Source organism: Osmerus mordax, chromosome 3 (genome assembly GCF_038355195.1).
Source record: "Osmerus mordax isolate fOsmMor3 chromosome 3, fOsmMor3.pri, whole genome shotgun sequence".
Lineage (NCBI taxonomy): Eukaryota > Metazoa > Chordata > Actinopteri > Osmeriformes > Osmeridae > Osmerus > Osmerus mordax.
The window spans coordinates 1,877,725-1,899,802 of record NC_090052.1 but is presented as its reverse complement, the minus strand read 5'-3'; the positions used below and the strand labels follow the sequence as shown (position 1 = coordinate 1,899,802).

Sequence of the window (22,078 nt, the reverse complement as noted above, 5' to 3'; positions counted from 1 at the left end):
TTCACACCATGCGTGGACTAATGAGTAGTTGTCATGGCCTCATCGTTTTCAACATAAACATTTATTTTTCAGGTAAAGTGGAGCTACATGGAAAACGTATCGAGGTCGAACACTCTGTCCCTAAGAAGCAAAGGTATTTAACACCACCCTTCCCCCAATAAGAATTCAATTGTTGCATCTCGTAATGTATGACTTCAGTTTGCTGAAAAGAAGACATTTTGTAATTCAAGTTGCAACGTGCACCTATAGCTCTTGTGTTGAGCTATAGATCTAGTGAATCCTTAAATGTTGAAGGACTCCCAAACGTATACGTGAATGGGGTTCATAGCGACTTAACATTGTCATGTATTGTATGTCATACTGGACTGTGAAGCCTGTTCACGTAAAGCGTAGCTTGTGCCAAAGACTGTATACGTTCGTTGTGTTAACAACTCTTCCAATTCTCATCTTGGATATTCATTCATTCAGACCGTTGTGACGAAAGGTTGCAACGTTTTCGTAATACAGCAAATGTCTATTGAGCTTTCCAACGTCCTTCCAGAGGCCTACAAGTGTCCTACAAAGCAATGGGCTTTTCTGTGTAGGATACTGCTGTGTAGCCTACTGCTGTAGATGTACCTTATTTATTTATATAGGCCTAGGTCTCGTTCAAATCTGAACATATGCTTGGCTCCTCGCTTTCTGAGCATGGTGATATTGTCGTTTACAAATGTGAAATTGCCTATGAAAATGAATGACGTGGGCTACGTATAGGCTACTAGCTTCTTCAAATGGAGGTTGACGAACGTATAGTATAGATTATTGTCACCGTAGGCTAGGCCTACAGCCTTGATTTTCTTTGATTGAATTTCGCTATTCTCTCTTAGATCTCAAACCTGAGTTAAGCAAATTCTTTAGGCAAGTTAAACACATTGTCTTACATTTGTAGACAATATATATTTTTTACCCAAGCTTTTGACGCTCAAAATAGGGTTAGGGCTACGCGAAGGCCTTTCTAGGGAATGTTCTTGCATTAAGGAGAGTTGAATGGTCAAGACAGAGCAGTTGAGGCAATAATTGAACCTTGGGTCAATTGGGTATGATATACAAGAGGTCTGTCTTGTATTTGGTTTGGAGACTGGATTTTTAAACATACCACAGCCTATTGCAGTGATTAGTAATGGATATAATATTTCCTTATTTTAAAATCATTTTTTTGTAGCCTGCATGTTAAAAAAAATCAGGCATTGGCACTTGGAATTAAAAGCTGAAACAAAATGGTGACATTGCGCGCCCCTCCCTCTCACAGTTGACCTCGTTTAAAATGCAATAATACAGCATTCTTCTAGTTAAAACATCAGTCATTGGCCACGACCTTTCAATTACAGTTATAACGTAGCCTATGCAGTTGGCAAAGTAAAACAAACATTTGTTAACTATATCGATTAATTAAACACGTGTTCAGGAGTAGCCTATATCATTCATATAAAATAAATATGCCTACCTGTTTTAAAATCGTTTTTCATCTACATGTCACATCTGTTATATCGATATTCCATGGTTTATTTTTTTATAACACTAAACATGTTCAATCATTGTACACCTTTTATTTGCTCCAAATTCACATTACGAAAAAAAGGCCCTAGTTGTTGCATGCGCTCTGCGAAAGAGGGGTTGAACTCATCAAGTTATATGGCATTTCTCGTTAGTTATGGTCTATGGACATATTGCAATTCCAAATCAATTAATGCTCATAATTAAGCTGTTACATTGATTTGGGATAGGTTTAACAAACCACGATTCGGTTTAACTAAAACATAACTACTCAATAGTTGTGTAGAAATTGAGAAAGTCCCGCTGACGACCTATATAGCGTGTACGAATTAAGAATACAAACGTGATGAATACTTTCCATAATATATTTCATTGTTGCTCGAGAGCTGTGCCTTGGCTGGAACACAACACGTGGTCGCCCCTACATAGAGAAGTCATCCAACGTCACTCGACTGGGGAAGAAATGGCGAGCCTCTAGGAGGGAAGGGTATTTTTTCAGTGTTTTACTCACCGTTTAAAAACGGTCGCCTCACACTCTGAGACGAAACTTCCTGCCCAGTATCTTTCCATTACCGATCAGGCACAACCATATAGCGAGCTTTAGGATTTTAGGTTCAAAGTTAACGTTTCAGTCAACAACCTATGACCAACACAAAATGGCCGTGGATACATCCTGATCGCAGTAAGAGTTCAGTTTATTGTGCATTTATATACATAAATAAAGCTTTATTTTAGTTTATTGGTTGTAATCAATAATAGTAATGATTTAGATTTATCTGGTTGTCATTAGATATTTGAAAGGTAATACATTATTTTGGAAAAAATTGCCAAAATGTGTGCCTCTTCCTAGGCCGGTGTAAACGAAATTACATGCCCAGTATTTGGGCATCGTTGTTTTTTATTTGAAGCCGAGACTAAAAAGTAGTAATTTATTAAGGTATGAGAAAACAGTTCAAAGTTGTTTTTAACTCGTGCACCTCACAGCTTTGAGGCCCCTATATAACAGCTTGCCATCTTATTCCCTTTTTTACTCGTTTGTGTTCATTTAACCTATTCTGGCTCCGTTATTACACATCCATGTGAATTGTGTTGATAAGCCATGCTAGCTAGCTTTCTATTATGATGACTGATGTATAAAAAAATGTAGGCTTACGTGGATGTTTCATTTGCAGTCAATGGATGTATTTAAATAAGCAGTTTTCCTATTTAAGTCATTTTCAGTATATGCTACGTGTTTCTTAGTGTGTTATGGACTGGACAGTGTATGAATGGTAGGAAAAAGTAGTAAGATGTCAGGAGGCCTGTAGGGGGGAAAAGAATAGAATTCGGGGAATCCATGTTTGTGTGTGTGTGTGTGTGTGTGAGAGAGAGAGAGACAGTTTGTGAGTGGGGGAGAGAGAGAGAGAGAGAGAGAGAGAGAGGGAGACAGTTTGTGAGTGGGGGAGAGAGAGATGGGGTGGAAGGAGTGGGATGGTCAAAGGGGAAGGTTCTTCAGAAGGAGTCTGACTGCCCCCCCCCCCCCCCCCTCGTGCTAACCCTTCCTGCCTTCTTACATAACATACAGTGCAAATGAGAAATGTATGTACTACAGGGGGGTGGGGGTAGACTCTTGGAAAGATTGGCGTGGTCACGGACAATGAAAAGGCTCTGAATGTGCTCTTGTGACTCCTCAAAGGTTGTGTCTGATGCCTCCTGGCTGGCAGCAAAAGGCGTGTTGCTTTTGGGGAAAAGTGCGCGCATTGTCGTGCTTTTAGAGAAGCATAGGTCCTCACCGGAGAATACGCATTCAACGGTCGGACCAAAAATGCATTGGTTCAACGTTGTTCGGCATAAGACATTTCTGAAGGGTTTGTCCAAGTTCAGTGTAGCACACAGACTGCCACAAAGGCTACGAGAGCAGAGCAGTGAGGAATGTTAGCATGCAGTTAGAGCCTAACGTTTGGGCATCTGTGTACTACTGAAACAGAGCTTTAAACTAACGCCACCTCCTTAACGCCAGGTGTTTGAAAGGAACACCTGCTGGAGCCTCCATCCATCATATCTTTTTTTTTATCACAAAATGTACAACACTGCCTCCAGAGAAGCTACATAAAGGAGGTCCAACGGGCTGTGTCTGTTGTGACAGAGCAGTAGTGATTTACCTGATTTATACCTGTTGACGCCATATCTGTATTTAGGTGGCATCTTGTTTGCAGGGCGGTGCTAGCAGGGCGGTGCTAGCAGGGCTGTGCTAGCAGGGCTGTGCTAGCAGGGCTGTGCTTGCAGGGCTGTGCTTGCAGGGCTGTGCTAGCAGGGCTGTGCTTGCAGGGCTGTGCTTGCAGGGCTGTGCTAGCAGGGCTGTGCTAGCAGGGCAGTGCTAGCAGGGCTGTGCTAGCAGGGCGGTGCTAGCAGGGCTGTGCTAGCAGGGCGGTGCTAGCAGGGCTGTGCTTGCAGGGCGGTGCTAGCAGGGCGGTGCTAGCAGGGCGGTGCTTGCAGGGCTGTGCTAGCAGGGCGGTGCTAGCTGGGCTGTGCTTGCAGGGCAGTGCTAGCAGGGCTGTGCTAGCAGGGCTGTGCTAGCAGGGCGGTGCTAGCAGGGCGGTGTTTGCAGGGCGGTGCTAGCAGGGCGGTGTTTGCAGGGCGGACTTCCCTCTGCACCTCCCAGGAACGTTCGGTACAATAATTGTTTGTTTTGTAAAACAGTTGTGTAATTACCTCCTTATCTCCCATTCTCCATTGTGATTCCCTTGCTGTAGCTCTCATCAAATGAAACTGCCCTTGGGTTATGCTGTCATCTTACGTAACACACTTTCCAGATTTGGGTCTGTGTTCCTTTTCTCCGTGTGTGCAGCGTGTGCCGCAGGAGTGTGGAGAAGAGGACAGGAATGGTTTGAAGTGAATCGGTTGTGTGGTTCTGACTCGCAACCGCCCCCCCCCCCCCCCCCCCTCACCACCAAAAAAAAAAACAGATCCAAGATGATTCACATAAACGTTAGTAACACGTTTCCCATCAAGCGAATAGTAAAACTCGAAACCTCACCCAGTGCTATCCGTTTGGTTCCTGAGTCACAAATGCAATCCAACGAGTTTCGTGTGTCATCTTTGAAAAAGGACTTCCTGCGTCGTAACTGCTCGACAGCATTGTTGAGAGACTGATTTGAAAGCCCTTGATCTGATTGTGTCAAACCATTCTCTGTTGTGTAAACATGGGTGGTATAGAATAGCTGTCCGAGGCACAGGGAAGGCTACAGCATGCCGGCTGTTCCTTCCCCTCACAATAGTTGTACTACCAAAGGCAGGGCGGGGGAGGGGGCGGAGGGAGAGAGGGGGGTGCGACCAATCAGCTGGCTGGAACACCTGTGTGCCGTTTCGAGAGGCGGTCGACGCTGCAGCATGCGAGAAGTCGGTTGTCTTCCCCTCGCTCGCTCGCTCTCTGTCTTTCTTCTCTCTCTCTTTCCTCTCCCTCGCTTTTCTTTCCCTTGTTCTCCTCTTCCTCGCTCTCTTTCCCCTCTGTCTCTCTCTCTCTGTCTCTCTCTCTCTCTCTGTCTCTCTCTCCTTGTCTCACTCGTTTCCGCCGCTCGCTCTTCCTCTCCTCTGCTTCCCCTGCTCTCCCTCTTGCTTGTTTCACTCTCAATGGCGTTTTCTCTCGCGTTTGCGCTCTCTCTCTCTCTCTCTCTTGCACCCAACCGTTCGCACGCTCACTGCGGGGAGGGAAGGAAGGAGGGAGGGGGGGGGGCGGGGTAAGATGACGTCAAGCACACGTCACGCTGCACACGGGGAAACAAGGGCCCAGGGTGCCGCCGGAGTCGCCAAACGGCGTGCCCGCACGCTCCTCCGGTCACCTGCCGCCGTTCCCTCCCATGTGGAGGTCCGGGAGGAGGAGGAGCGCGGTGGGAGGGGCGCCCCGGGGTGGGAGGGGCGCCCCGGGGTGGGAGGGGCGCCCCGGGGTGGAAGCGGCTCCTCGCAGACTCGCCGAGGGGAGACGTGGGTGTCTGTGGCTCGGGGGAGACGTGGGTGTCTGTGGCTCGGGGGAGACGTGGGTGTCTGTGGCTCGGGGGAGACGTGGGTGTCTGTGGCTCGGGGGAGACGTGGGTGTCTGTGGCTCGGGGGAGACGTGGGTGTCTGTGGCTCGGGGGAGACGTGGGTGTCTGTGGCTCGGGGGAGAAGCAGGAAGACGGAAGGAGAGGAGGGGGCTGTTGTTGTTGTTTTTGTAGGAATGAAAGAAAGACATCAGAAATAGATACTCAAGAGAGAAAGAGGGGAGAGGGGGAGAGGAGAGAGAGAGAAAAGGAGAGGAAGGAGAGATGAGAGGAGAGGTAGAGAGGGGGAAGGCAGCTTTTCCTTGAGAAAGGTGCTCCACGTTAAGGGGGATAGTCGTGTTAAATGTGTGCCGTCTCTTTAAGAACCCCCCATCCCCTTTGCGAGAGGGCCGTCTTCCCCCTCTCTCTGGTTCGAACCATCTGTCCTGCTAATGCAGGGGCTCGGTCGCCCTCAGCCCCGCACTAGCCGGTTGACTAGCCGTGGCCGCCACCAAATCCTGTCCCTGTGCCCACACGCTGACGCACACACAAACACACACGAGAGAATGCTCACACACGCCTGCCATGGTCACTATGGGCAGCAAGCAGAGGGAACTGCAACATGTCCCACCTGGAAGAGGGAGGACAAGGGTGAAGAGAGAGAGAGAGAGAGAGAGAGGGAGGGGGGGGGGGTGATAGGCGGGGAGTGTGTGAGGGGGGGAGTGTGTGAGGGGGGGAGGGGTGGCGAGGCTCTGGTATGCTATTGAATGAGTCAACCTATATGGAGGTGGAAGGGGGAACAGATCTGCAATCAACACACGGTCAAATGGATTCCTGTGTGTGTGTGTGTGTCGGGGGTGTACCTAGCGGCAGTTGAAATGCTAACCTTAACGTAAACGTGATCCCTTCCCCACCTACGAGCACACACACACACACACACACACACATAGACCACACTTGTATGGAGAAGCTACTGTAACCCTACTGTCGAGCACGTGAGGAATTGTGACTCAGAAACAAAGATCGGGGGTGGGGGGGGGGGAGGTGGGAAGGGGAGTGAAGGGGGTGGGGGACGGGGGCCCCCAGGGTAGACTAGTGCCTATGTGGACGGAAGGCGAAAGGGGCCCCCTTCATCTTGAAGCTTTCCTCGAAGCGTGTGTGTGTGTGTGTGTGTGCATGCTCACATTCATGTGAGTGTGTGTGTGTGCGCAAGGCAGTGTGTTTCATCCACTTCCACCCCTGTGGACCCAGGACATGTCCCCCAGGAGCGTCTCCCTGAGGATGGGCTTGCCCAGGAGGTCCTCCCCCTCCTGGGGAGAGCGTCTCAGACGAGGGAGGGAGATCCTGGTTCAGCTCTGAACTTTGCTCTCTCTCTGGCTGGCGTTATGTCATTGTTAGCTGTGATTCATTAGGAATTGTATTTGTTCCTAACAACAGGTGTGGTAGGGACTGTCTTTTGAATTTTAAAGGACATTTTGTCAGAGGAGATCAAGCCGTTTGGCAATTTCCCATTTTTTCATGCAAGGCTCAGTGCACAGTGTCACTGAATTAGTTAGATCAGTAGGATCTGCCCTTGCTGGTGTGAGGTTTGTATGTTGAGTTGTGAATGACGACCTGTGTTGAATCTAAAATGTGATGTAACCAGGACAGTCTCTTGTCGTGCAGACAAGGTATTTTTAAGGAAAGAAGTATCTTGACTGTCGTTACTAAATACCTATTTTATCTGCCCTATGTCAGCCGTGCCTGCTGTTGTTTACCAATTACACTGTTCCTTGAAAACAGTGTTGCTCTCGAAGAGGAACTTGTTCGTTTGTCTTTGGGGGGGCTCGCGCCCCTTGCCCTGTGACCTCTGACCCCCTCTGTGTGCCTTGTGAACCGACCTATCAGGAGAGACGGCACATCAGTTGGGAGGATCCTGCAGGAAAATGCTCAATCTAGCGAGCTCAGGCTGTTTGAAGTGTAGATCGTATCGTGGCTGAAAGCCGTTTTGTCCCATTCTAAATACTGGGTGCTGCCTTCCTTCTCTTTTGCTTGTCATGAAGAGCATTTCTGTTTCCCCTTGTAATACATTTGAAACAAGTTGGTGTGTGTGCTGCATTTGAGCTTTGTAAGACAGTTGTTGCTTCATGTATATAGAAACTCTGCATATCAACGCTCCTCAGAGCTTTAACACCATAATGACATGGAAGTGTACGAAGTTGTTATCTTGTTACATGGTATTTTATCAGGGTCGTCCGCTGCCAGTTGAACTCTTCGAGTCGTATTTGAACGGGCCCGTAGCCTTAAAACGTCAAGGGAGTGCATTAAGAGATTGAGAGTTTCAACTCGAGTCAGTGTTGAGGCCATCCGAGGAGTTTGTGATCCTTTGGTCCTGCCTTTGTGTCTCGGGTCAGAAGATCTACGCCTCCATTTAGCTGTAGTCTTCTCTTGCCTTTTCTATCTAACTTAAACGGTTTTGTTCACTGATTCCTTTTGATATAGTTGTAATTAATATGGAGTAGGCGTCGAAAACAAGGACAAGGTTCATAAATCTATTTTGGTTTTAAAGGCAAATACTGTACATGGTTGTAAATCTCATGTTTCGGAATACACTGTTGAGGACGTTTTAATGAAGTTAAATTTAGGTTTCAGCAGCAGGTCTAAAGAGCAGTGAAGATACTATATTAAACGTCTGTTCGTGACATTAACATCTCTAATGAGGCAGAAAGACCAAAAAACTTTTGACTTTGTCTTAGATATGCTCTTGTTTTTAGAAATAACCTTTTCATTTTCAAGCTCCAGTTCCCAAATGTTATGTTAACAACCACCATTCAGCTGAACCACTCAAATATCAGTCAATACATGCTGATTTTCTTAGTCTGTCCTGCAGAATATGTGCCAAAGTGAATGTTCTACGAACCCTTGACACGCAATGGCCTCCTCATCAAGAAACTCAACTGGTCACGCCAACGTGCACCATCCCACCTGCGTGATGTGGGCGGACATTTTGTGCCCGAATTCACACTTCCTGTCCCGTCCACCAATGAGAGGAGAGGGAGGCACCAGGCCACATGCACATTGCAGCTGCGGTACTGCGAGTTATCTGGCCCGGGTGTTGCTGTTCCTCAGCACCGTGACAGGGGCCACCACTTTGGGTTTGTCACCAGACGACCTCAGAGCGGAGAACACGCGTGTCTGGAGTCCCATGAAGGCTCACCTCAGAGCGGAGAACACGCGTGTCTGGAGTCCCATGAAGGCTCTGGTGGCCGAGCCCCCACCACTGCCGGCTCGCTGCCGACCTGCCCACATGGGCGTGTGTGTCGGTCTTTGCAGTCAGAATGGCTGTTCTGATGCATGTTCATCCTACAGCCGTCCTTCTTCTTTCTGCAGTCTTACCAATTACATGGAGGAAAAGCACAAAGGCACTAACACATATTTTACACGCTTGGGCGGAGACGTGTGAGTGGAGCTTCAAACGAACGGAATATCGTCCGTTCCTACGCCTTTTTCTTCTTTCTTTATTCCTCCATTATAATTTTTTTTTTACCTTGTTCAGACGCCTTCAGCGTCAAAATCCCCTTTTCCATCATCTGATTTCCCAGTGCTGATCCTCCTGAAACAAACGGCAGCCGACAAGGAAGGGCTTGTAGCTTAGCGAGAGGAAGGGTCTGAGATACCTTGTCAGTGAGCGTCAGAGCACATGCAGCAGATTAACGACACTCCCAGGATCCTTAAGAAGACCAGCTAGGGGTAGGGTTAGCTAGGGGTTGTTGCTGTAGCTCGAAGCAGAACGTCCAGATCACGCTGGCTTTCTGGTTTGTCCTGACGATTGACAGACTGTTAAGAGCATTCTTTGTTTTCTTTTTCTTTTTTTATCTTGTATTCCAAACGGTTCATTTGAAGGCTTTCGAATTGACAATTTCTGAAATGTATGTTTTGTTCGTTTCAAATCCGAGTCAAAATGGGACATACGTTGAATTGATTTTAGATGTAGCTTGAATCCTAAAGGCTGGGTTTATAGATTGAATCTCAAAGATTGAGTTTGTAGCATTGCTGTAATTTATTTATATTATTTGTTACAATCCCACCCAGATTTAAACTGATATTGTGGTTGTGTAGTGTTCAAAGTAACTGTAATAATGAACACTACTCTTTTTTAATTTATGAAATTATAAACTTTTTTGAATGACTAAAGCCACCAGCGGACTCAGTAATTGACCAGCAGATGATATCTATTGTGTTTAGATCCAAATGATTTAGTTTAGCTTTATTGGTACCTAAATTAGAAGCTCTAATACATTGCCTATTTGAAATGTTGTACCTTCGGGTAGACATAGTCAAAGTGGAGATTGGAGGTGTATTGATGAATATATTTGAATGCATTAGCGACTGGTTGTCCTTACTTTCTAACCAGTTTCACCATTTGAACCCACCCCTCTGCATTCTGTTGTCTTTCACAACTCTATTTCTCATTTTAATTTATCTCGCTTTCTCTCTCTCTCTCTCTCTCTCTCTCTCTCTCACTTTCTCTCTCGCTCTCTCTCGCTCCCCTCCCTCTCCTTCTCTGACTCTGAAACAGTTAAAATGGAGTCTGCAGGTCACATGTCTGCCAAGCAGGCATGTGCTGGTATGGCCATGCTATCCCCCTGCATACACTCTCTAACGGAGCCTTCCCTGCCCCCTCCCCCAGCCCCCGAGTAAGCCATACTTCCCACACACACACACACTCCATCATACCCCTTTGAGTGTGTGTGCCACATCACACACAACATGGAGGTGTGTGATGAGGTACATCTCTAGAATGCTTTGTTAAGCCGGTGGGCACAATCTTCCCAATGAATAGTTTGACTCTATTTCAAGATGTTAGTGCAAACAGTTATTTTCGAATATGACAGATCTCAGCACACTGAACGGGGGTGGGGGTGTGTGTGGAGGGGGTGGAACGTGGTCTTGTGAGATGTTGGTTGGGCATTTTGTAGGGCTTCTTGAGCTTAGGAAGGGTCATTCAAATGATCATTGTGTCGGAAAGAGGAAGTAGGGTAGGTCTCGTCTTTACTCTCCGTTTCCCGTATGACCGTGAATGATTTATGTCTTGTCTGATTGTTCTCATTGACATTTTTATTATTTACATTCGTGTCTCAGGAGTTGAAATCGACAGAAACGTTGGACATTGGTTGACGTTAGCTGCTGAATGTAAGATGAAGGTTTAAATTCAAATGATCAAAATATGATCATGAAGTTTACTGGGAATGAAAGTGGCTTCTGTCTATTTTTTGAATTCACTTTACAATCACTGCATTGTACTTAGTCTTTATGGAAATTCACTCGAAACCGCACAATGCATTCATTAATTTCAAGCCTTTTTTTTATTCGAATAATCCAAGTTTTTGGGTGCATAATTCCTTTTAGAAAAGGAATGGTACAGCATTAGGTCCCCTGCCTACAGTTGAATTTGTTTCCCCTCTTCACGTTTGTACTCCGCTGTTGCACCAACGTAAACGCAACCTCCCCAGGGGTCAGCAAACTTCTATTGTGATCCGAGATGTTTTTAAACTCCATTCTGATGCTGCTTCACCTACAGTGTGGGGCAGGGGCCTGGGCTTTCAGGGCTGGTTTTGTATCCGCACACGTGAAGAAGGAATCAGAGGGAGGAGGGGGGGGGCTGGCTGTGGCCAGGAGGGCGGGGCTGTTAGGCTGTTACCTCGGAGGAGTCTGCACTTCTCCGAGCGACCCCCACGTTATGGCCCTTCTATAGAACCCCGGGGCTCATTGATTCAAAACAAAGTCAGGTCTGACGTCACTCCCCTGAAGGAGGAACCACCGCGCCCCCTCCTCCTCCTCATCGCCCCCCATCTTGTTTTTGTAACAGAAGACCAAGAAGCTCAAACAGTCCCTGTCGTATCTGAGGCAGCAGTTGATTGTTGTGTTTGTAGGTAAATCAAGACTGCAGAAATGCATTCTCTGTCATTCTGGGGGGGGGGGGGGGGGGGGGGCTATAAACTGTTTGTTTTTAAATCTGATTAGTCATCTGTAACTGGTGAGTGTTGAGTTTATTGTAGTTAATGTTTATCCAAGATAGATTATACTTTTAAATGATCCACTTGGTTCAAGGTCTTTACAAATACAAAAGGAATATAGGACACGTTGATGTCACCTATACCAAATCATAATTTAACAAGTGTAAGAGTACAAACAAGTGTTTCTTTGCATATACAAGCAACAGTAATTCTGTAAAGGTTGTCATAATTATTCCTGCTTATGTCATACAATTTTGTGGTTAATGAGATCAGATTATTCAAATTGGTTTTATTTATATTCTAAAATGAAAATAAAACTCAACATGATTTTTCATATGCTTAGTTTTTCATTGTACAGTTTACATACACATTTCAAAATAATAACACTTCCATCAAATACTATCGTTTATCTTTATTTCAAATAGTGCTATAGTTTATTTTCAAGCAATTTGAAGATTTTTATTTTCTTGTAATACAGTAAAATAAAGAATTGTTTAAACTATATTAAACTAAATTTTCTGTTAAGGTTATGCTGAATGAATGATATCACGTTCATTAGCCTATTATCCTAGACAACTTTTTCGTCAGGGTTGAGATAAATTTTTTTTTTGAATGTTTCAATAAAGTTGTATGTGTTATTCATTCATTTTACAAAGAGAACTATCCGTCTTTTGTTAATTTAGTTTAGAAATGATTCACATTCAGATTCGGCCTGTGAGTTTGACACTGAGGTCTTAGTGCACGTTTGAAACGAATTCTTTCTTCTACAAGTCCTGCGGTTTTACCTGATTAATGATCATTTCAGCTCTATTAACCTTTGTTGAAATGTAAATAATTGAATTGTTTGAAAACAATTCTGGTTGTGACAAGAGTAGCGTAGTGAATTAGATTTAGAATTGTTCTAGTAAAAGTGGTTTGCGTGCAAGCTTGATTTTAAATGATTGTTTTAACAATGCGTAGCCCAATACCTAATTGTTCAAACATTTTCTGCAAAGTTTTTTCATGCAGTTTATATCAACAAAACTGTATAAACCGTGTTCAAATAACCTAGTTAGGCTTATTATATGTAGCAGTGTGAGATAGCTCTAGCCTACATCAGAAGCGAGCCTACGCCACGTCCATGCTCGGATGTAAACGGACACACATTTTGAAACCTAGAGTATGTGGATTGGCAGTTTCTTTTAGCAGCATTATGGTATTGGCAATTGTATCTGAAAATGTGTTCGAGTTAGGCTAGCCCTTTATTGACACGCGAACATTCTCAATCTCGGCCCTAAAGAGGAAGTCAACATCAACAGCAAAGGCTACGTCATATTGTTTTTAGGTTTAAACAATTCCATTGTTCGGTGCTCTTGCGCAACACCCCAGTAAAGGGAACGGAAATCTTCTGTTGCCCTGTATATATTGCGATATAGGCAGCAGCAAGGCACTGTTCGAAATAAAGGGCATATGTAAGGTAAATGTGCCTCTATCCGTTTTAACTGCAACGAGAGCGAGAGAGGGGGGGGGGGGGGGGGGGAAACGCACTGTGCTTCAGGCATGCATCCATGGCATAGGCCCACATTCGATCCTAGCACATCCCCTCTCCGCTCTACCCTATCGCTCTCTCGCTTTCCTCACACACCCTCCCCTTCCTTTCTTCCGTAGGTGGGCGGTGCAGCTAGGCAGAGAACCGCCTCCGCCACGATGCTGTAGTAGTACTCTGGAGTAGTTTACTGACTTTATGAATGAAGGCAGGGTTTCCTCCGAACAGCAACTCCAGCAGCTGCGGTTTGGGGGGAGGTGTGTCCAGGATAGCCATCGAGTGGACACAGGGAAGCGACACGGAGATAAATTCGATCCGTCTTGCATTTGGCGAAATTGTAGACATGTATAGAGGACTGTAGATGTTAACTGCATTTGCTATATTGTAAATGTTGCGTTGTCAGCTGTTTAACTGCACTGTGGTCGCACAATCAACCTTTTGTCTAACCACAGTCGTGATACAATCAGCTGTGTTGTAAGAACCATAAACCCCCCAAAATACCATAATGATGCGCAGTATACACAATATGCAGAGAGATGGAGTAGACTGTTGCATTAAGTTTATTGTCGTCAGGTAATGACGCATAACGGGCATCCCTGACGATGTTTTCTGGTTTGTTCTGGTATAAACTGCCCTCTGTGTTTCGTCGTGGTAATTGGGCGTTGTCAGACAAAGATGGCTGCCTACTTGCTCGCTCACATGGTAGAGACTTAGGGTCGTGTCATTTGCTGTGAGCGAACCAAAAAAACCGGCTTTATGAACCTCCTATAGGACAAGGAGCTTGCATTAGCCATACACATAGACCCATGTGTTTACTGACAAGCATGTTCTAGTAAGAAAATAAGAGGTTATGTAGGCTATGTTTTGTTTTTGTCCTGCAACACATCCGTCACGAAAACGAACGTAGTCTACATTAGCCCATCTGTAAATGTGCTCTTCACCGCGTCTCTCCCCATGCCTCGCTCAGTGTATGAAAATTGGGGAATATTGTTGCGTTCTGATAAATATAGACTAGTTTCATATATAACTAGAATAAATAGCCTTGCATGTAGCAATGACGAACCCAACACGTTAGCGTGGTTATATTTGACCATTCCTATATCGAGGTGAAGGCTTCTCATTACACTTCTTCACACTAGCCAGTGTATCTAGAAGAAGTAATAGGTCAGTAGGGATGTATGTTAAAGATAATTTAAAATAGGCGTTAGAAACGGTTAGGCCCCTGTCAGTTTGTGGCTTGTGGTTCTCCAGAGGCTCTCTTGTTTTGAGTGACAGGTTCTTGTGCTAATGAGGAAATTAATCAGATCGCTGAAGTCTCGATTCGGCTTTACTATTCTGCAGTTTGTTATTGAACCTCAAAAGAGGATGTCCGTGATCTCGTGTTGCTCAGTAGGAACGAAAACCTTTCAAAACACTTTAGCAATGCACGAGTCAATAATAAGAATAACCTACAATATTCCTATAGGCTAGCCTACTTGTAGAAAACACTTAGGCCTATATTATGTCTTCGGTACCTGGACAAGTTTTTCCTGTGGTTTTCGATGTATATAACTACTTGGAAATGCAACAGTAGGCATATTTCGTAAAGAAAATTAAGTATCAATAGATCTAGGCCTATATGTAAACACTGAGCATTTTAACGTAGTAGCCAACATCTAAAACTTTTACAATGAAAGGTGACAGAATATAGAAACTATCTTAACTTAAAAAAGTTTCTGAACTTTCAGACATCCGTTATCTTTTTTAGAAAGATTTGGGGTAATTTCATGCTGTAGCCTATTATTTACCAACCTGATTAAACTGATTTGTACCCAGCTATAACAAAACAGCGTAATACAGCCGAAGTTAATTAACACTCACTGAGTAAAAGTAATACATTTGCGCAATCATGGCATTTTGGGCAACAGTTAAGTTGACTAGGCTATTCCTCTCAAACGCCGCCCATATCATGCAGACCATAGACTGCACAAAATGGCGTTCACTGGAGAGGCATGACAGGAGAGGGTTCAAAGAGGGAATGGCTTCATTATGGGAAAGGCTGCAGTGTAGAGTCAGGCTGTTGGTGTGGGGTGGGGTGGGGGTGGGGGGGGGGGGGAGGGAGGAAAGAGAAACGTACAAGGTCTGTTCGAAATAACTGAGCTTCAATAAACTTGGGTGTGTTGACTTTTAAGAACTATAGGCCCACGCCATGTAGATAATGTTTTATACTGGATGACTTCAGTTTTGGCCATTATCAATAAAGCTTGCGCACCTACGATATAAAGCTCACTTTGTATTGCGCGTACACAATACAATCATGTTCCTGCATTGCTCTGAAAATGGAATTATTAAGAATAACATATTTGAGGGTAAAAAAAAAAAAAAAAGACAACTATTGGAAGTCGCACGAGACTGCACACATTACGTAGATTGCATTCGCTGTTGCTGCGTCCAACAAAATGGAAACCGTTCAGTCTGCCATCTTCTCGTTGCGCGTGGATCATGGTGGAGCTAAGCGTCAACTTTGACCCAGAGTGGGTGCTTCTCCCTCGCCCCACATCTACATGGGCTCCAGAGTTGTTGTTGTGCGTCGTGCTAAGGTTCCTCTTTCTATAGCACCCACCCAACTGAAACGACCATCCCAGCTATTAGGCGGAGTCGTGTAGGCCATGGCGGACGAACATTGTTGACTGCCGCAGTGAAAGACGAACTTGTTTAAGCTGTGCTCCGCAGCCTTCACCCAGCACCACGTGCTTGTGTGCATTTACCACGGTGTTATACGTGAATTGTAGAACTGGTCTGGCAATATCACGCGAGTAATGGGAACATTGTAAACTGGAATAACGACAATTAGCCGCCATAAAATTCCACAGTTAAAGTAGTTCTATCGTTCTCACGCACGCTCGTTCAGGTGTTGAGATGTTAATTAATCGCATTCAATACTGCTACTATTAGCTACTTAGGCACTCATTTAAACATATATTTACTTTTGATACGTCCAAAACGACCATATACATAAGTCTTTGTGGAAATGCTAAATGTTCAAATGACCGTTTTGGTCATACACAGGCCACATGATCAAGGCCTAATGAAATCAGTGAAAATGAGCAGTTGGCCAGATGATTGAGCAGTTGGTGTGATTGCATGTGTGACACAGTGAGATGGGCCTTCTCCCCTCCTGCAGGCCTATTTTTAAGTGAGGGACAGCCCATCCCCCCCTCCCTCAGATGAAGCTCCAGGCCCTTTTGAACAGTCACATTGTTTGCTGCCCCTCACCCCTGGCCCGGCCTGCCATCCCCACACCCCCTAACTGGAGCATTCCCGCCCTCCTCGGGGTCAGAGGTCGCTCTGAAAGGCGGAGGTCTTTGCTCCATCGGGCTAGGACGAGGGGAAAGCTTGGTTTCTCTCCGGCTGGAAATCCTGGGATTTGGAGAGTGGGAGAATGAGGGTGGGGTTAATGTCGTAGATCTGACGAATGAAGGAAGGTCATAATACTAGAGAAATATAATAGTGAGAAACAATTAGAATGGAGAGGGAGAGAGAGGGACAGGAGAGAATTTGGAAGTATGTTCTTGAGGCAATTATACAAAAGTGTGTGTGTGTGTGTGTGTGTGTGTGTGTGGGGGGGGGGGGGGGGGGTTACATATCCTGACTAATGTGAGACGAGATCCTACAGGTTTATGTAGCTTGCCTTGTGTTCGAGTACCTACGGGGTCTTTGAGAGAGAGAGTATAGAATTAGAGTAAGAAATGGAAATAAGTGTGTGTGTGTAGTGTGTTGTTGTAGGCTGTGGGGTTCTACCTTGACATTTGGGCTTCTGCCATCCTCTATTCTCACAGATCCCAGTCTCAAAGGAACACACACACAGTTTTAAAATAATGTTTTCTTCAATTAGTAGGCTATTTCTGTTACGTAATCATATGTGACAGGAAATACCATATATACATAACCACAAGTGAAACACCTCAACATTACTATTTTTTAACAGGTTTAAATGGCAAGAGTCAGTATATTGTGTGGACTTCAAGTCCTTAAAAAGTATTTCTGTCCATAGTAAACCATTCTAATGTTGATAGCTGTATAGTCAGTGTTTCCCACAGATTAGAAAGCTATTTGTGGCGGGGGGGGGGGGGGGGGGGGTCGAAATAATTCACAAAATCAACAACAACAAACAAATAATTTCTGCATATGCAGGTAGCGACGCTAGTGCTAAATAACTATTTAACTGGTCGGCTCCATGACGCCGGGTAAGTAGCTAGCTCCTGAGACTTCTCACCAAAAGAACGAAGGGGAACCTTCGATTATGTCCGTAGGTACCTAGCGAAAAGTAGCCTCAACTTTCCTTGACCTTAGCTACGGCACTAATGCTGAAGGCTCGCTGATATAGCTGTCGGTCTTACTAGAACGGCGTAGGTATGTATCGTTGCTAACGTGTGCTGACGTTGTGATTGTGCTTATGTGAGAGAGACGGAGGGAGAGCAGGGAAAGGAAATGCAGCTGAACGAATACGTTGCGTGTTTTTACCTAAATAGTGTAATTTTTTTTTTTTGACGAACCACATGTGGCGGCCGGTGTTGATTCTGTGGCGCACCGCCACGAATTAGTCTATGTGTGGGAAACACTGATACTATACCAGATCAACACTGACCATGGCAGAGATGTGAAGGTGCTTGGTGTGGACTGCACATGGCTTCAAGATACTGGCTAAACACATTTTATTAAGTTTTATATAACGCTGATTTATTATTAAAACTTACCTTGTGTAAGTTATAACACATAACACACACAGGCGCACAAGGACATCCATAATTGGTATCACCCGAAACGGTCTCCTCAGCGAGACGGCCAGAGAGCAGAATGACTGTGACTCGACGTTAAATATTTGATTTGGAGGATGTTCATTAGTGAGCTCACCCTGCCAGGGAGTAAGCTGCAAAGTATGCATCCATCTAATGCCATGACATCATGACATCATGACATCATGAAGATTTCACCCAGAATCGGAAATAACCGCATGTCAAAAGTGTGACGATGCAAAGTTAGGTGCAACATGTACAACACTTCCTTCATTCCTCTGAGACTTACATGTATTCATTTATCCGACGCTTTTATCCAAAGCGACTTCCAAGAGAGAGCTTTACTAAAGAGCACAGGTCTCTGATCATAAACAACGAGACGCCCCAAAACATTGTGAGTAGCCAAAACGTGAAGCATACATTGTGAAAAGCAAATAAGTGCCAATGGGAAGAAACATAAGAGCATGTAGTTAAACAAGTTACAATTAAACAACATGAACCTCAAAAGTGCAAGAGTGTACCTGTAGGAAAGCGAGCAACAATAATATAATTCAAAGCGAGTACAATAAGTTAAATCAGTTAAAACTAACCAACAAGAGAAACAAGTCCCTCAATACGTCATTGTTTTCCTGGAGGAAACTAACATCAGGTCCAGCAAATCATTCCTAAGTACCCACCAGTTAAATGTTTTCATTCGGTCATTTTAATCCGTTCGTCTCCTGACGCAAACACAGTGCCGTGATTGGACGTTGCTCAAGATAGGAGTTCCGTTCAAATGACTGACAGAGCTTTAACCGAGAGTAAATGAAGACTGGTGCTTGCCTACTTCATCAGACGCACAGTGATGCAAGCATGGCCAGAACCTTTAAATGGTATAAAGTCAGACTCTGGTAGTTCATGGCGAAACCCATTCACAGTGTTTGTGTTCACGTCGGCGGGCAGGGCGGAGGGGGATGTCTTCAGTGTTGCGTGTGTGTGAATGTCACCCACACGATGGCTGCAACGAGAACCCTCTGAAAGATCCTCTGGTTTCTCCCTTCCTCATCCCTTCTGCCCTCCCTTTCCCCTTGCCACCCTGCCCCTCCCCCTCCTCCTCGAGTCTGGCTATTTAAAGTGTGGCGTACAGTATCACATGCACTCCAGGGGTCGAGTGGCGTCCACTGGCCGGCAGAGTATTGCACACCCGGCCTAGAGGGAGCGCCCGGCGGAGAGAATCAAATGCACCCCATCTGGGAAGCTGTTTTGGTTGTCCCTTGCACATTGCCATTAACAATGAAATATTTAGCTCAGATTTTATGCTTGCTAGATAGTTCTTATAAAATATTAACCCATCACTTCTCCTCTGCTTCGAGCTGTGCGGCCAGTGGGGGTGTTCTGAAGAGTAAAGTGTCCTTCAGGAAGATGCTGTTGTGAGTTGTGCAGATCTAAATGTTGATGGATCGAAATGATTTCTTTTTCGGGCGCCGCTGGTCTGGTTTGCGTGGAGTGTGTATGTTCCGGAAGGTCTAGACCCTCTGAAGAGTCCCTAGATGATGACGAAGAAGCCAGAATCCCCCTCGTCTCCTTCACTCTTGTTGGGGGGGGGGGGGGGCTGGAGAGCACTAAACATCTCAAAATCTTTCTCCGGCTCTCGTGATCCATAACAGTCTTTTTAAGGTCTCTCTATTTCTCTCTATTTCTCAAACGATCAAATTTGGAAACGTATACCTCTGAAATCTCAAGATATTTAAACACGTTCTGCCCCAAACACGATATCAGCAGACTTCTCACACAGTAGAACAACAACTTCAACACATTGCAGAAGATTTCACAAATCGCAAGCTTCCACGCGCTGCAGAGCTGACGCTGGGAGAAAGAAGTGTGATGTCGCTGTTGTGCGACTCCCTGTTTGTCATGCTAATTCTACACCGGCACCCGTCGTGTCCACCTTAAGACAATCTTCCCTCGACAGTTTGTCAACCTCTCCATCCGTCTAGCTATCTCGCTTTCTATCTTTCGGCTTTCTAGAGAATGCGGGCACGCAGCCATACCGTTGCGTTGCGTAACCCCTGTTGTGTGTTATCTAGAACGCCCGTCCCTTCAGCCCGTGTGGCACACGGCCAACAAGACAAACAGGTTGACAATGTCTCTGTCTTGCCTAGCAGAACACAGAAGGGGCAGAGATGGAGAGATTGTCCTCTCCCCCCTGTAGAGCATGTTCAAGACTGAGAAGTGACAGTCAAGTAAAACCTGTTTGAAGAGTTCGCCGTCACCTCTAACGAAGGGGGCGAGAGGCCGCGAACGAGACCAGCAGAAGGAACCCCCCGACAGACGGAATGATCTAGAGAAGTGGGCGAGATACGGGTCGGTGTCAGGTGCTGTGTGACGAAGCAGCCGTCGTAGAGGTGCAGAGTCGCTCCTGCAGGAGTCTCCCCCGAGCCGCCTCCCTCCGCTGGCACCCACGGGGTTAATGCCGCATCAGCACCTCCCAGGCTTGCAGGGTGACCTTTCACCCCGACGTACAGAGCAGGGCGAGGAAATGGGGGGGGGGGGGTGGGGGGGGGGTGGGGGGGGCTGGAGAGCAGAGGTGTAGATTGGGTATTCCAAACGAACTGGAGCCAGGGTCTGTGTGTTTGGGGACGTGTGTGTTTGGGGACGTGTGTGTGTGCCTATTTCACGTAACCCAAAACCCCAGGTAGGACCTGTGTCAGGGGGGGTGGCCCTGTGTCAGGGGGGGTGGCCCTGTGTCAGGGGGGGTGGCCCTGTGTCAGGGGGGGTGGCCCTGTGTCGGGGGGGTGGCCCTGTGTCGGGGGGGTGGCCCTGTGTCGGGGGGGTGGCCCTGTGTCGGGGGGGTGGCCCTGTGTCGGGGGGGGGTGGACCTGTGTCGGGGGGGGGTGGCCCTGTGTCGGGGGGGGTGGCCCTGTGTCGGGGGGGGTGGCCCTGTGTCGGGGGGGGGGCCCTGTGTCGGGGGGGGTGGCCCTGTGTCGGGGGGGGTGGCCCTGTGTCGGGGGGGGGTGGCCCTGTGTCGGGGGGGGGTGGCCCTGTGTCGGGGGGGGGTGGCCCTGTGTCGGGGGGGGGTGGCCCTGTGTCGGGGGGGGTGGCCCTGTGTCGGGGGGGGGTGGCCCTGTGTCGGGGGGGGGGGTGGCCCTGTGTCGGGTGGCCCTGTGTCGGGGGGGGGGTGGCCCTGTGTCGGGGTGGCCGGCCCTGTGTCGGGGGGGGGTGGCCCTGTGTCGGGGGGGGGGTGGCCCTGTGTCCGCTGGCCCGGGGAGATGCCGTGAACATGCTTCTCTCTGGCTCATCCTGCCCCTCATCCTGCCCCTCATCCTGCCCCTCATCCTGCCCCTCGCAAACCGGCACGCGAAAACCAAGAACGATCCGGATCAAAAATAGGCTCCAGGCTCTCCGTTCGCGAGCCGAGCAGGAACAGGGACAGAAGGAGCTGTGTGGTAGGGTTAGCATCCACAGATCTGACAGAGGATAAACACACTTTAAATAAATCTAGAAAAATCCCTGATTCTTTGTGTGAAACTCTTTGAAAGAGATGGAGGAGGAGGCGGGGGGTAATGAGAGTGTGTGTGTGTGTAAGTAGAATGGTGTGTGTGAATGGAGAGTGTGTGTGTGTGTGTGTGTGTGTGTGTGTGTGTGTGTGGACCGCGAGAGCGGAGTGTGAAGTGGAGGGAGGGTTGTGAGGGAGCGGGAGGATTGGAGGAACCTCGGTCTCAGCGGCTGCTCTCCTCAGCTTGTGTGTGGTGACGAGGCAATAAAGAGGACAATATACGGCTCTTCTGGGTGGTACACGCCCTCAGCTCTACAGCGTCAGATTGAGAATGTGTGTGTGTGTGTGTGTGTGTGAAGTAGTTTTCGTGGTCTCAAACCTCTCCACCTATATTTGCTAGTAGTTAGCAAGATACTGATCCAGTTGCTTATCTGGACTCCTGGGAGTGGTCTGCATTGACTGGCCAACTTGTAATTCTTCTCTCCTCCCTCTCTCCCCCCCCCCTCTCTCTCCCTCTGTCTCTCTATATCTCTCCTGCTTCTAATCAGCTTAGAATGCCATATAGATATACAGCCAGACTGCAGGAAAACACTTTTACAACTCACACACACAAAAGCACACGCAGTCATCAGTACCTCGCGATGATAATAAAATGGATTTCCCACTCATTAAATACATAAATCCTGGCCATTTAGATGTATCCAAAAAACGCGTAACAGTTTTCCTTTGTTGGGGGGGAAAAAAAAACGGTGTTTCTTTTGCTATAATGACTGACACTG

At 46.6% G+C, this 22,078-nt stretch overlaps 2 protein-coding genes across 2 annotated transcripts in view; both read left to right on the top strand.

Moving 5' to 3' along the window:
• LOC136938120 (GTPase IMAP family member 8-like) overlaps positions 1–22,078 on the top strand; it is a 261,770-nt gene that overhangs the window by 195,772 nt on the left and 43,920 nt on the right.
• The window catches only part of igf2bp1 (insulin-like growth factor 2 mRNA binding protein 1), a 38,034-nt gene that overhangs the window by 1,408 nt on the left and 14,548 nt on the right, over positions 1–22,078 (top strand). The window contains 1 exon segment of the mRNA XM_067232458.1: positions 73–133. Coding sequence (XP_067088559.1) covers positions 73–133 — 61 coding nt within the window.